Here is a 16,918-nt window from a genome sequence, read left to right as displayed (position 1 = left end):
CTACATGTCGGTTGTGCTGGATTTGCGTCTCCAGCCGAAGACTCCTAATCACAAAATAAAAAAGTAAATGCATCACAATTACATCTTTTCAAAGCAAATATAATCTTATGATGGATGGATTAAGTAGACATTTTACAAAAGAGATATAAAACGCTTCTACAACGATTAACCACCGATTTTTTTTATATTAATGTTTAAGGCAAATTAATCGATCGGGATTTAATTAGAATTTTTACACCCATGAGTTATGACCATACATCATCATCTCAAATAATAATAATGATGATTTAGAAGATATATAAAAGTTAGTGACGTAGCAAACCTTAACCTTGTCTGGTTGCTCAACTTGTATACTTTGAGCTTCATCGTGACCATCCTTAGGCATCGGATATTTAGCCTTCCTTGTAATAAAAGCCCGGACATTCGAGGAAACAAAGGTTTCACTCTTCCCCGGAAAAGTTTTGAGACGTAATCTGTAAGGGAGATTCCCTGCTGCGGGTGGTGTTGTATCTTGTCGTACTCTACCATACTTGAACTTGTCTGTTTCATTACTTCGCCATGCCACTATCTCTCCTTTGTAGAATGGTCTCAGACAATGAAACAAGAACATCTTGACATCTTCTGGGGTTACTTCCTGGCCAAGTAAGCCATTACCAAAAACCCACACGACCCCCCATCACTCTTTTATCATACAACTTCTCTCTGATATCAGCCACTGAAACAGAACCAATCTCTTCAACAGTCTGAAGACTGTTGGCACAGTCAAGCTCCTGGAAAGCATGGAAAAAGTACTTATCAATTTTGAAAAAAAAAATACATACTACTATTAATAGATGACTAAAAGTTAAGATTCGGAGTTATTTGATAAAGAGATACATTGCTCATTTAACAGAATAAAAACTCTTTCATGACAAACAATTAAAAGAGAGCGTGTAATACCTCCACAACAACATCAGAAAGCCTTTTCACACCGAAAGCCAGACATAACCTCTCTGAAACATCATGGTGAACAAACTTTAGTTTCGAAGTATCAATATACTTGAGATACAGAGAGCCACGGGGATCTATGTAGACACACGAATTTGGATGAACAAGTTGCAACTATCATCGGGAACAACAACTAACGATTCCCACTCGGAACTATCTGAGTTTTGCTTCTGCTCCATTTCATCACAAATGAAATGTAAAATTTCCATGACTCCACGTATTCTATTCGGACACATACGTTGATGTCCATAGTTGTTTTTAAGATCTCTAAGAATAGAAAGTGCAGAAGAGATAGATTGCATCTCCTGAACACCGAGTTCCTTGAGAATCTTCATAAATGGAAGGGAGTTCAAATGCAAGTGGCGTAAAGTCTCTTGTGGCACAACGCGTAAAGACAACACAAGGTTTCGCTATATAGATCTTATTTCCAACAAAAAATAATAAGATTTCCCGCATCTTCGATACATCTACCAAAAAAAAAAAGGACAAGATACATTGGGCGACATGCAATGGTCCGCCAGAGGGTATTGTCAACAATCGCCATAGACTAACGCACACCGGGACCAATTCGCCACTTGACTCGTGTGTGACTACTGCAACAGAGCTTTAACACATAAAAGTGGATAAAAGTGGATCCCATGTGTTGTTTTGTTTGATCATGAGTGTTATTTTAATTTATATTTTGTATTTAAATAATATTTTAAATGGGTTAAAGTGGGGTTGTGAAATTTATGATAGTGAGAGTTTAGTGAAAGTAATGTTAAAGTTTTTGTGCTGATGTGGCGGGTAAAATGTGTGTTAAACTTGGGAACCATTGCAAGTGGCCTTATTATTATATTTATCCTATAATGCAACAACTATCTTTAATAAACTAATTTTGGTTTCGAGTCCAAAAACAGGTGACCTCTCCAAAATTGAAAATTCATATATCTATCTATACGCATGCATCAATACTTGGGCATGCTCAAACTTACACGTGCATCTTACTTAGTACTTCTATTTGCCAATTACTCTGAGATGTTGAAGGCCTGAAATCAATGTACAAGCATGAAGCATGCACACACGTTCAGTGATTAAACACATAAGACTGACAAAAGTATCGTGTGGGTTCAAGAATTTTTTTTTAAAATAGTAATTTTTTCAAACCAACTTTTAAAAATGGAAACTAAATCAAAATCGTTGCAAAAATGGTAAAACCAAAGTTTGGAACTTCGGTTTTGCCATTTCCGAAGTTTCAAACTTCGGTTTTGGATGATCTGTCAGCAGAAACCCTATACCGAAGTTTGGAACTTCGGTTTTATCAAATCCGAAGTTCCAAACTTCGGTTTTATCAAATCCGAAGTTCCAAACTTCGGTTTTGGTATTTTTAATTTTTTTTTTAAACACTAATCTTATAAATAACTTGGTTTTGATAGTTAATTTACAATTTCATACGCTAAAATTACTTTAATAATATATAATAACATTACAAACAATAAAATATTAATATTAGTAAGATGCAAATACAAATTTTTTGAACAACACTTTTATTAATATCAGAATCACGGTTACTTTTTTTTGAAAATAAAAATACATAATTTAAAACAACACATAGAAATTTAACACATAATTAAATTAGATGCAATGGAAGAGGTTGGTTTTTCACAATTGCTTCGTTTTTTATCATAATCCATTCATCTTCCTCACAAAGATGCTCGAATTTTCCTTTACCTTCATTCCAGAACATCACGCCCGAATGTTCAACCGTTATGTTTTCTTTGAGCCACTCAAACACCTTCGAAATTGTTGTCATCTGACTAACATCCACATTTTGAAAGTACTTATATTTGTACCCCCAGTAAAACTTTTTTTTGTTTTGAAAACTGTCCATTCCAATAGACATTATTTGAACAGGAATTGGTGACATGTTTATGTTTACAAAATTAAAATTTATGTTTGGAGAAGGGAGAATAGAGTGATACATCCGTTTGTTGTAATAGATGTCGGTTTATATAGTGTAGTTAAAATTGAAAAACAGGCCTTTTAAAGTTCGGTTTCAGTAAAAGCTGCCGAACAGTGAAAGGTAATAGTAAAAGGTAACAGTATTGCTTTTTATGACATGTCTAGTACCTGACAAACCGAAGTTTCAAACTTCGGTTTTGCATGCTATTTTCTGATAGGTCTGAAATAGAATTTTAAAACTTCGGTTATATGTAGATTCGGGATTATAAAAGTGATCTGTGATTGTTTCATAAATACATAACAAAAAATGAATCCGAAATACGTATCAATTGACGTGTATCATGGTTGTGATTTTGAATGGAATGATGATAAAACGGAACTCTTTAAAGGGCCTAAAATGACGTTTGATAACGTAGATGTTCGGGGCTTTAATATGGAAAAGTTGAATGAGTTTCTTCGAGAAAAGCTACCAAAGAATCCACGTTCAATGGACATATACTACTACAAAGCAAGAGCAAGTGAAGCCGAAGCAATGTGCTATGATGAAGAATGGTATATATTAGTAGGGAAAGCGTGTATACTTTCAGAAAATATCGAGTTGTATGTTTTATTTGGAGTTTTTGAAGACGCACTAGAGTTCGATACGATGTATGATAATCATGGTGAATACTATTATGCACCTAGACCTTTTATAAATTAAAGTTACTTGTAATAGATTAGTAACTTGAATAAGATTGGTAAAATGGCAATATTATTATTTCAACAACACCTTTTTATTCATAAGAAACAAAGTACAAGAAACAAACTACAAGAAACATGATACAACAAACTAAATACAACAAATTACTAATGAAAACCTATGGGTTTCTAGTACGTGGACAAGTATTCCTGTTATGACCTTCAGTTCTGCATATACCACACTTTGGAACTTGCTTTTCACGTTCATCCATCTGGTTCTTCATACGTTTTGATTGCTTCCGCCCTCTGTGCTTAATCAATCTTGATGGATCGGCCATAATTTTCCATTCTATATGTGTCCAGTAGCTCGCATCTCTTAAAGGATTAAAATGATCACTATATTGCTCTCTCCATGTAGGAGTTGTATACTTTTTACTGATTTGTTTATTTATATCCTCGTTTAGATGGCTACATACAGAAATGGCATGAGAGCAAGGTAATCTTTGGTGTTGCCAAATACCACATGAACACCTTTTCATTTTAAACTCCACTGTGTAATCAGTGCCACCCTCACCACTTCTTTGATACGTTGAATGAACCTTGTAGATACCTTGTTCTTCGTGATAACATGTTGTTTTGTAACGTTGAGCTCTTTTTGCCCGTTCGTTAAAGATGTTAAACATGTACTTCGAAAGTGGTGAATTACATAGCCTTGCTTCTCGACTTTGGTCGTAGAAGTGTTGTCTGGTGTAATCAAAGGTATATTCGATACACGCTTTGATCGGCATCATTCGGGCATAATGGAACACATTGTTGAGTGACTCAGCAATATTTGTCATTGTGTTACCCCAACGACTCCTCTGACTGTCCCTATACACAGTCCATTTGCCTACATCAGCATCTTGCAAATATTGCCAAGCCTCAACACTAGCTTGTTTGATGGCCCTGAAAGCATTCTTGTACAATATTTGATTTGTTGTTGAACCGACTGTCCAACACAAGTGTTTGAGCGATTTCACTTTAGTGTGTTTGCTCAACAAGTTACTACGAATGTAGCGCAAGCAGTACCTGAAAGGACCCGTTCATATACATTATAAACGATTCACAATAGTTGATTACATTGCGAGGTATTTGACCTCTATATTATACATTTTACAAACATTGCATTCGTTTTTAAAAGACAATCTTTCTTTACATCGAAAATTGACAGGCATGCATACCATTTCATAATATCCACTATCCAACTATAAATTGATTTAATAATAATCTTTGATGAACTCAATGACTCGAATGCAACGTTCTTCGAAATATGCTATGAAAGACTCCAAGTAATATCTTTAAAATGAGCAAATGCACAGCGGAAGATTTCTTTAACACCTGAGAATAAACATGCTTTAAAGTGTCAACCAAAAGGTTGGTGAGTTCATTAGTTTATCATAATCATTTATTTCCATCATTTTAATAGACCACACTAATTTCATTTCCAGTTCTCATAAATATACGTCCCATGCATAGAGACAAAAATAATCATTCATATGGTGAACACCTGGTAACCGACATTAACTAGATACATATAAGAATATCCCCTATCATTCCGGGATCCTCCTTCGGACATGATATAAATTTCGAAGTACTAAAGCATCCGGTACTTTGGATGGGGTTTGTTAGGCCCAATAGATCTATCTTTAGGATTCGCGTCAATTAGGGTGTCTGTTCCCTAATTCTTAGATTACCAGACTTTAATAAAAAGGGGCATATTCGATTTCGATAATTCAACCATAGAATGTAGTTTCAATTACTTGTGTCTATTTCGTCAAACATTTATAAAAGTTGCGCATGTATTCTCAGCCCAAAAATATAAAGGGTAAAAAGGCAAATGAAACTCACCATACTGTATTTTGTAGTAAAAATACATATAACATCATTGAACAAGTGTAAGGTTGGCCTTGGATTCACGAACCTAAATTATTTATATATAATTATGTATTTGTCAATATTTGTCTAATACATTAAGTTAAGTCATAGTGTACCACAATCCTAATGCTCGAGTCTAGTATGCAAAGGTCGACAAAAATTAGTTTAACTCCAAATGATTTCAAAACTTTATAAATGTTTTATTATATAATTTAAATATCGTCGTTTTATATTTTTAAAATATTTTTTTTTTTAAAGATTTAATAAAGTAAATAATATAATTCGTTTATAAATAAAATTTTATATTAAAATATACTTTTATATATCTTAAGTAATAAAACTTATAAAGTTCATTTAATATCATAAAAATACTGCGATAGATTCTATTAAGGTAGTTATATAATTTGTATTACATTTCTAGTTAATAATATAGTATTGATAATAATAATAAGTAACAGTCGTGTTATTTTGGAATAATAACAATTTGATAAAAAAAAATTAAGACAACGATATTAACGACGATAATAATCATTTTTACGAAATTTTAATTGACTATAACTTTTAATCCGTCCATCAAATCTATTTGGCATCTAAAGGAAAAGTTCTTAATTTTTTTCTAGCTTTTTAAGGACATGCAAATCTTATATCTTCCTTCAACTATAATATAACAACCTTTAAGATTCGGCATAACCTATCTAAGGGCACTATCAAATTTACAAGCATGCATAATCCTATTTTCTCGAGCACTAGTCAGGGATACACTATTAGTATGTAAAAATTAAATTAGGAGTACTCACGTATCAATATTGAGGTTCAATATTGTAGGAAAGGTACGTAGACGCAATGGAGGTGACAAACACTAGTTTAACCTCACAAGCATACCCATGAACAATACCCATCACCTCCATAACCATAACTCATAATTTCCTTAGCTCTATCCCGCTCATAAAACCCGTTTTGAAATAACTCGCCCATGACCTCGTCGTAGTATTTTATGTAAAATAATACTAATAATAATAATAATAATAACACTAACAATAATAATAATAAATATAATTATAGAGAGAGTGTGAGAGATAGATAGTTAGAAAACAATTATGATCGATCCTATATATATAGATTTATAAATAATATAATAATATAATATAATATTAATAAAAATTAAAAACATGTTGCATAGTGAGCCGCCACCAAAATATGTCGGCACAAGATTACACGTTTCGTGTAGATAGGTACACGATTCGTGTATGGTGTCTTCATGAAAGTTGTAGATTTTTGAGTTACGGTCGTTTGGACACCGGAATCACCCTTTTTCGAGTCAGTATGATTTAGTTATGATTTTTCTCGTGCAAGTGCGCAGGTTTAGTGATTTCCAACATTTTAACTTTCAATCTTGTGATGAAATGTTGTAGTCTTTTGGTGCTCATTAGAAATCTTTATTTTATATTTATTTTTATTTTTATATCATTGAAAATCCATAAAAATATTTTATAATCAAATTCTATTATATCGAAAAAAAATGTGTTTGTACTAAATTGAATAAATATAATTTAGTTTTCCAGAATTAGTTATATTCAAAATCATTCTTTAAAAGGTTTCATCTATATCGTAAAACGTCTTCAATATTAAGAAAACTAAATAATTAACCTACCAAGTGACACAAGTCAATCATTGCAAGGTACGCTTTTGATAATTAAACGAGACTCTCCGCTAACCTCTGTCTAATCCTCAATAATAACACTTTTGTTCTTACATGGAATCACTTTACTAAATATTCCGAATACCGTTAAAAGTAAGAGTTTTCTAATTCAAGTGGACCTCATAACAAAGATTCGTAATTATAATTCAATGTACCTGATAAATCAATCACTTGATATTATCTTTTAATCTCATTGATAAACTTACATCGAACAAATACGTTCAAGTAAAGTATTATTCACTAACTACTGTGATAGCATTTCTATGTTCATAAAATAGATCTCGTAGCTTATATTCATATCAACTAATTCGTTCAATGCTTTCAAGTCACATAATAATCTCATAATCTATTTTTGTATCACCAAGCTCTTAAATGTTTTATCAATATTTCTTAGCTTAAAAAAAAAATACACATATGTACATACACATACATTTCTATTTACACATTTTTGTTCGTGAATCGTCAGACATGGTCAAAGGGTAATTGATTACATGAATATAGTTTTCAAACTTTTCGAGACTCAACATTACAGATTTTGCTTATCGTGTCGGATACATATAAAGATTAAAGTTTAAATTTGATCGGAAATTTCCGGGTCACTACAGTACCTACCCGTTAAAAGAAATTTCGTCCCGAAATTTGATAGAGGTCGTCATAGCTAATAGTAAGAATGTTATTATGACGAATATAAGCTGATACATAGAGTTTTATCATGATTAAGAAGTACGGATAAAATAATTCGATTTCTCGAAGCGTATGAGTGAAGCTATCGTAAAAGAGCGAAATGAGTAAATGTAGATTTGTTTTAACTGATGACGTAGCTATGATTGATTTCCGGAATTTAAGGGATTTAAAGAAAATTTTCGTAATAAGATTTGGTTCTTCGGCGACTTAGGAAATCAGGATCTTCTTTGAGTAAATGTAATAATCTGTTCCGATTGCTCTGTCGGATATTTTTCTATAAATCCACCCTCTTTGTTTCCTTACAACTCACACCTTCTATTCTTTCTCCTCAGTTCATACTTTAAAACATTCGTCAATATGCTCCATCCCATTTTGATCCTTGATATACTCTTAATTTTTACATCTGTCATCCTTCTCTTTCATCTACCACCGGAAGATTTTATTTACTTCTACTATTATCTTGGGGTTATAGTGTTATTAATTTTTCCGTGCCTTTACGTGGCAATACGTATTGATATGCACGGTTTGTAGCTTCAGGGTGGTTGTTGAGTTTTATATCTTCCCTTATATTTCGATGCCCCTGCATCTGTCTTCTATAATCATTGTCACCCATAATTAATATTCTCTTTTATTTGCTGCGGTTTATGCTCCAATTTCTAGTTTGGAGCTTCATTCTTTCGTTTCCTCTTCCCGTCCTCGAGTCAAGCGAGTAATGGTCCAGAATTTGCAGTTATGAATTTCGGAATGAACATAGTTAATGTTCTAAGAAGGAAATCTTAATGATGCGATTTTGACTTGTCAAATTACCAGAATATCCTGTAAAAGATCGAATCATCAAGAAATATTTTCTTGCTATGTTTAAGGATTAGATCGAATGTAAGAGTCGTGTAAATGGCACATGATGATGGTGCTGTGAATCATCACATCCCATTAGAAACTTAACATGACCTACTGTAATATAATGACGTTGATCAAGTGTCATTATATTATATTAACTCATGTATCAGTTTCCAACACTACTTCAAAAACATTCATATTCGAATTTTTCAGTATTTAGAAACTAACACAGTTTCTTTTTATGTTGCAGATATTACAGAGAGATAATTGATTTCAAATGAGAATACTTATGAAAATATCTTCAGAATTATCAAGGATATTTATAATGAAAGATACTATGATATCTTAGAATATTCAAGATATGATGATGATGAATAATATTTGTCTGTGGAGATTTAGAATAAGAAATAAGGTGTTCGCTAACGAGTTCAGCAGGCACTGAATCATTTGGATCCTTTGAAGGCAGATTCAGTCTCTGTGATTTGTCCATGGCTTCCTTCATACTTTGCTCAATCCATTTTTCAGTACCAAATCCTTTCTTTTTCTGAGCTTTACCAACTCACTATCTTTTATCATCAAACTTTTGACCGTTTAAACCATCTACCATTTTTATGTTTCCTCTGCATTTAATGCAATAATATCTGAATCTCTGGTTATCAATCTGAGGTGGGTTCAGAAGAATCGTGTTTTAGATGATTAAACGCTGGTGGTAATATGGTGGAATATGAAAGGTTCCCCAGTAATAATGACGAAAGGGCAACGTATCTATCAGGGTTATAATAAGACTGGTCCGACTGAAAAAATCGAAGTTGACTTGCTGGATCCGTGACAAAATTGGCTACTTTGAAAAGGAATCGAAATGTTGTTCTTGCTAGAAGAATTCGACGCAGGTACATGTTAGATTATGACTTTGGTTTCGAGAGTTTTTCAGGTACAAAACTTCGGGTAACGTGTGGTTGGATCATCATCTCAATTGTTTATTATTTGAAGTGTCTTCTAGAATTTCGGAGGGTTTTGATTGCAGATTGTCATAGTCAATATCCAAATGATGAAATCGTCCTAAGTCCCGAATGATTTCTCATATCCATCTTGTGTGTTACGATTAAAAGTGATGTGCTATCACAGTTTTGAAGTCAAAGTATAGCTTTGAAAAATATAAGGATCTAAGAGTGATGATTTTGGTTGTATCTCGAGTTGAATTCTGAAATTCCCAAAATCAGAATATGTAATTAGATTCGAATGAGTATGATTGTTTTGATTTCTATAGAAGAATGTGTATTGGTTTAGTTGATGATTATTGAATCAGAATTGAAGAATGTAACATATTAATTGTGATTTTATATATCTCTCGGGTATTACCTACCCGTAAAAAAAATTTCACAAATAATATTTTGAACAAGAATTCTCATTACAATCTTTATGAAAATATATGTGGGTATATTTTCTTCAGATGTAGTACAGATTCAATGAGTTAATATCATACTAAGCTCATTTGATTTTCGGATTGAATTAGAAATGAATTTTCTCTAAAACATTAGAGATTACATAAACTTTGCGGAGTATTTCACTAATGTAATCAATGCTTCAATATTTATATGTATTTCCTTAGTGAATCATGCTGATGCTCATGGAACTCTTGCTAACTTCGCAAGATACGAATATTGTTTTCCCGTAAATTTCGGGTATATCAAAGATGAAAGTGTATAATCAAACATGTTATTGAATGATACACTTGATTTATTATGAAATAAAATTCATTGAGTTGAAGCAGAGATTGTAGTTAACAATGATTAAATTGTTAACGAAGAATGTACATCATAGCAAATTAGTAATATGAATTAACCAGATAGTTAAGTTCCATACATAATAGCTTAGTACAGAAAGATTTATTATGGTAAAAAAATTTTTTTATAGAATATACATATAAATTCTTCGGAGGAACTGAGTTAATACTTCATAACTCGTTGATACAATATACTTGTTATTAATTTGTAATGGTTTCCACAGTGATTCTTGAATTGGCGAAACTTGTGAGGTTAGAGGTGCTGACGATTCTAACAATGTTGACAGCATTGACTGTGTTGGTGAGGCTATTGGTACTGCTGATGATGTTGGTAAAACAAGTCTATCTTGTACCTTACGCACCAGTCTTGTTAGGGTTTCGGTTCTTCTCTCTATCATCTCTGTCCACTCATCTGGTTTACGGTTAAGGCTGAGATAGATAATCTCTAAAACTTTAGAGATTACCTAATCACCACAGAATGTTTCTCCGATGAAGTTATGAATCAATACTTCATCGTTTGTTGTTGTTGGTACTCCTTGGTATCTTTGGTGCGTGTGACGTTGATATCCGATATACAGATTGGGATATTGAGGTGTGTGATGCGGATGTGATTGTTGGTGGTGGTAATGATCCTGTTGATGTTAATAATGGTGGTTGATGTTGATGTCGGTGATGCTGCTGGTGCTTTTAGTATTGAGACTTGCGATGTGGATGTTACTGGCGGTACTGGTTACGCTGCTGGTGCTGCTGATGGTGTTTGTAACCTTCGCACCGTATTCTCCAAAGCCACTACCCGAGCGCGAAGCTCGTTAACTTCTTCTATTACACCGGGGTGATCGTCGGTTCGGACGAGCGGATAAATATAATCAAGAATTTGGTGTAGTATATAATCGTGACGAGATACTCTGGAGATGAGAGAGAAAATGGTTTCTCGAACAGGTTCGCCGGTAAGTGCTTCAGGTTCATTGTCAATAGGGCAATTTGGTGGATGGAAAGGATCACCTTCTTCTTGTCTCCAATAATTGAGGAGGCTACGAACCCATCCCCATTTCATCCAGAATAGGTGATGACTGATTGGTTGATCTATTCCGGTCATACTGCTTTCGGAGCTGGAATGAGACTCCATATCGGAATAGCTGTCGTAATCTGAGGAATTCGAACTGGTTGAGGGATCCATCTCGTATGATCAAGGGAATGAATTTTTGATATGAAATAGATTATAGGAGTTAGATTTGATATCTTTCTATACATAATTTACATATGTATATATAATACCAAAATCCTATAAATTACGGAGAATCTTTGAAAAATGTCAGTCAAAGTTCACAGTATCAGATATGCTAAGATAAGAATTCGTCTATACACTATTATGCAATAAATGCAGGAAAGCGCGTCTAGACTTAAAAATGATAAGCAGGTAATTTTCGACACGAAATGATAAGCAAAACTTTTGACATGCAGACACGGTCGAAGTCCAGACTCACTAATGTATCCTAACGACTTATCAGTTAGACACACTAATGCAGATCTGGTTCGCTAAGACCACCGCTCTGATACCAACTGAAAGGACCCGTTCATATACATTATAAACGATTCACAATAGTTGATTACATTGCGAGGTATTTGACCTCTATATTATACATTTTACAAACATTGCATTCGTTTTTAAAAGACAATCTTTCTTTACATCGAAAATTGACAGGCATGCATACCATTTCATAATATCCACTATCCAACTATAAATTGATTTAATAATAATCTTTGATGAACTCAATGACACGAATGCAACGTTCTTCGAAATATGCTATGAAAGACTCCAAGTAATATCTTTAAAATGAGCAAATGCACAGCGGAAGATTTCTTTAACACCTGAGAATAAACATGCTTTAAAGTGTCAACCAAAAGGTTGGTGAGTTCATTAGTTTATCATAATCATTTATTTCCATCATTTTAATAGACCACACGAATTTCATTTCCAGTTCTCATAAATATACGTCCCATGCATAGAGACAAAAATAATCATTCATATGGTGAACACCTGGTAACCGACATTAACTAGATACATATAAGAATATCCCCTATCATTCCGGGATCCTCCTTCGGACATGATATAAATTTCGAAGTACTAAAGCATCCGGTACTTTGGATGGGGTTTGTTAGGCCCAATAGATCTATCTTTAGGATTCGCGTCAATTAGGGTGTCTGTTCCCTAATTCTTAGATTACCAGACTTTAATAAAAAGGGGCATATTCGATTTCGATAATTCAACCATAGAATGTAGTTTCAATTACTTGTGTCTATTTCGTCAAACATTTATAAAAGTTGCGCATGTATTCTCAGCCCAAAAATATAAAGGGTAAAAAGGCAAATGAAACTCACCATACTGTATTTTGTAGTAAAAATACATATAACATCATTGAACAAGTGTAAGGTTGGCCTTGGATTCACGAACCTAAATTATTTATATATAATTATGTATTTGTCAATATTTGTCTAATACATTAAGTTAAGTCATAGTGTACCACAATCCTAATGCTCGAGTCTAGTATGCAAAGGTCGACAAAAATTAGTTTAACTCCAAATGATTTCAAAACTTTATAAATGTTTTATTATATAATTTAAATATCGTCGTTTTATATTTTTAAAATATTTTTTTTTTAAAGATTTAATAAAGTAAATAATATAATTCGTTTATAAATAAAATTTTATATTAAAATATACTTTTATATATCTTAAGTAATAAAACTTATAAAGTTCATTTAATATCATAAAAATACTGCGATAGATTCTATTAAGGTAGTTATATAATTTGTATTACATTTCTAGTTAATAATATAGTATTGATAATAATAATAAGTAACAGTCGTGTTATTTTGGAATAATAACAATTTGATAAAAAAAAATTAAGACAACGATATTAACGACGATAATAATCATTTTTACGAAATTTTAATTGACTATAACTTTTAATCCGTCCATCAAATCTATTTGGCATCTAAAGGAAAAGTTCTTAATTTTTTTCTAGCTTTTTAAGGACATGCAAATCTTATATCTTCCTTCAACTATAATATAACAACCTTTAAGATTCGGCATAACCTATCTAAGGGCACTATCAAATTTACAAGCATGCATAATCCTATTTTCTCAAGCACTAGTCAGGGATACACTATTAGTATGTAAAAATTAAATTAGGAGTACTCACGTATCAATATTGAGGTTCAATATTGTAGGAAAGGTACGTAGACGCAATGGAGGTGACAAACACTAGTTTAACCTCACAAGCATACCCATGAACAATACCCATCACCTCCATAACCATAACTCATAATTTCCTTAGCTCTATCCCGCTCATAAAACCCGTTTTGAAATAACTCGCCCATGACCTCGTCGTAGTATTTTATGTAAAATAATACTAATAATAATAATAATAATAACACTAACAATAATAATAATAAATATAATTATAGAGAGAGTGTGAGAGATAGATAGTTAGAAAACAATTATGATCGATCCTATATATATAGATTTATAAATAATATAATAATATAATATAATATTAATAAAAATTAAAAACATGTTGCATAGTGAGCCGCCACCAAAATATGTCGGCACAAGATTACACGTTTCGTGTAGATAGGTACACGATTCGTGTATGGTGTCTTCATGAAAGTTGTAGATTTTTGAGTTACGGTCGTTTGGACACCGGAATCACCCTTTTTCGAGTCAGTATGATTTAGTTATGATTTTTCTCGTGCAAGTGCGCAGGTTTAGTGATTTCCAACATTTTAACTTTCAATCTTGTGATGAAATGTTGTAGTCTTTTGGTGCTCATTAGAAATCTTTATTTTATATTTATTTTTATTTTTATATCATTGAAAATCCATAAAAATATTTTATAATCAAATTCTATTATATCGAAAAAAAATGTGTTTGTACTAAATTGAATAAATATAATTTAGTTTTCCAGAATTAGTTATATTCAAAATCATTCTTTAAAAGGTTTCATCTATATCGTAAAACGTCTTCAATATTAAGAAAACTAAATAATTAACCTACCAAGTGACACAAGTCAATCATTGCAAGGTACGCTTTTGATAATTAAACGAGACTCTCCGCTAACCTCTGTCTAATCCTCAATAATAACACTTTTGTTCTTACATGGAATCACTTTACTAAATATTCCGAATACCGTTAAAAGTAAGAGTTTTCTAATTCAAGTGGACCTCATAACAAAGACTCGTAATTATAATTCAATGTACCTGATAAATCAATCACTTGATATTATCTTTTAATCTCATTGATAAACTTACATCGAACAAATACGTTCAAGTAAAGTATTATTCACTAACTACTGTGATAGCATTTCTATGTTCATAAAATAGATCTCGTAGCTTATATTCATATCAACTAATTCGTTCAATGCTTTCAAGTCACATAATAATCTCATAATCTATTTTTGTATCACCAAGCTCTTAAATGTTTTATCAATATTTCTTAGCTTAAAAAAAATACACATATGTACATACACATACATTTCTATTTACACATTTTTGTTCGTGAATCGTCAGACATGGTCAAAGGGTAATTGATTACATGAATATAGTTTTCAAACTTTTCGAGACTCAACATTACAGATTTTGCTTATCGTGTCGGATACATATAAAGATTAAAGTTTAAATTTGATCGGAAATTTCTGGGTCACTACAGTACCTATGTTCCCAACCATATGTTTGAGCACCCATTGCATGTAAGATACCTTGGTGTCGATCAAAGATGACACACAAATTTTCGTCTCCAATAACATTTTCTTGGAGCATTTGCAAAAACCAAGACCAACTTTCGTTACTTTCTTCATCAACTAGGACAAAGGCAATAGGTAGAATTTGATTGTTAGCATTTTTGGCAACCGATGTTAACAGTTTACCCTTATAACTACCTTTCAAATGGGTGCCATCGATGCAAATCATTGGAATACACAGTTTAAACGCTTTAATGGCTGGACCGAATGCCCAAAACACAAATTTAAAGGTGGCGAAACCTTCATAAATTTCAGGTCTATTTTCAAACACAACAATTGTGTCTGGATTGGTAGTAACTAATTCATTTATATAATTTGGTAAATGAATAAAGTTACTTTCCCAAGTTCCAAACAATCGTTCGATTGCAATACGCCTAGCGTTCCATGCTTTGCTGTAACGGACATCCACATGCCATGTATTTTTTATTTGGGCTTGGATGTTTTTAACAGGATAAGCAACGTATACACATATTTGATGTTCAATTTCAGTAGCAATTAAGCTAGCGGTTAAACAACGATTGTTGTTTTCTGATACGTGTCCATAACACGTGTGTTCATCTTTCCATTTTGTTATTTTCCATAACTTAGATCGATTGTGAGACGAACCACTAACACTCCAGGCACAATGGTATCTTTCTTGTGGACCCTTAAAACTTGAGCTAGTTGTTCTACAATGTGCTTGCCAATAACCCGGCTTGCTTTGTGTAACAACTATTTCTCTATTATGCTGTATATTCCATTTTCGAACAGCATAAATAAGTTCGGATTTGTTCTGGAACACCATTCCTTTGGAAACAATACCGATCTCCTTATCATAAAAAACCCATGAAGCTTCTTGGTCGTCATCGTATGGAAAACTATTACTACCCTCACCTGAATTAACAAACCCAAAACGTGAAACTGGGGCAGGTTCCAATTGTGGTTCCACTTGCTCCTCTCTACCTTCGTCACCCGAAACATTATCTTCAACGCTATATTCAGAAACTATATCGTCGGTTGCAGTAGACATACCATCATCAGGGTCTACTACATTTTCTACTTCGTCTCTTCGTTCTTGTTCATATTCAACCACTGTTGAATGGAGGTTTGATGTTGATTGACCACCCTCCAAAGTTTGAATAAGATCAACATAACCCGAACCTTGGGTGGTTGAAAAAACTTCCTCAAACTGAATTTCAATTTGAGCCTCGTAATTTGGATCATTCTGAGAATAAAAATATATTGTTTCCAAAGTGTTATCATCAGTAACTTCACTTTTCCATTCATTTCCATTGAAAAGAACCCACAAGAACATTTTTAACGTGTGTGATCTTTGACTCACACCTACATAATTATACGCCATTTCGTTTAACTGCATACAGTTAACCTTGGTTGTCAATGTAGTGACCCGAACTTTTCCATGTTTATATATATTAATTGAGATTGATATTTACATGATTAAATGTTTCCAACATGTTAAGCAATCAAACTTGTTAAGACTTGATTAATTGAAATATGTTTCATATAGACAATTGACCACCCAAGTTGATCAGTGATTCACGAACGTTAAAACTTGTAAAAACTATATGATGACATATATATGGATATATATATATAT

General features: G+C 32.7%; 1 protein-coding gene across 1 annotated transcript; it reads right to left on the bottom strand.

The window, feature by feature from the left end:
* Nucleotides 1-3,785: 3,785 nt before the first annotated feature.
* LOC139890103 (uncharacterized) lies at nt 3,786-16,663 on the bottom strand. The gene is made up of 2 exons (XM_071873004.1): nt 15,234-16,663; nt 3,786-4,674 (listed from the first exon to the last, which is right to left on the bottom strand). The coding sequence occupies exons 1-2, from the start codon at nt 16,661-16,663 to the stop codon at nt 3,786-3,788; spliced, it is 2,319 nt and encodes a 772-aa protein (XP_071729105.1).
* Between the last annotated feature and the right edge of the window lie 255 nt (nt 16,664-16,918).

The sequence above is a fragment of the Rutidosis leptorrhynchoides genome, chromosome 2, assembly GCF_046630445.1.
Source record: "Rutidosis leptorrhynchoides isolate AG116_Rl617_1_P2 chromosome 2, CSIRO_AGI_Rlap_v1, whole genome shotgun sequence".
Classification (NCBI taxonomy): Eukaryota; Viridiplantae; Streptophyta; class Magnoliopsida; order Asterales; family Asteraceae; genus Rutidosis; species Rutidosis leptorrhynchoides.
Note: the sequence above shows the minus strand (reverse complement) of the source record. Positions and strands in the feature narration are given on the sequence as shown.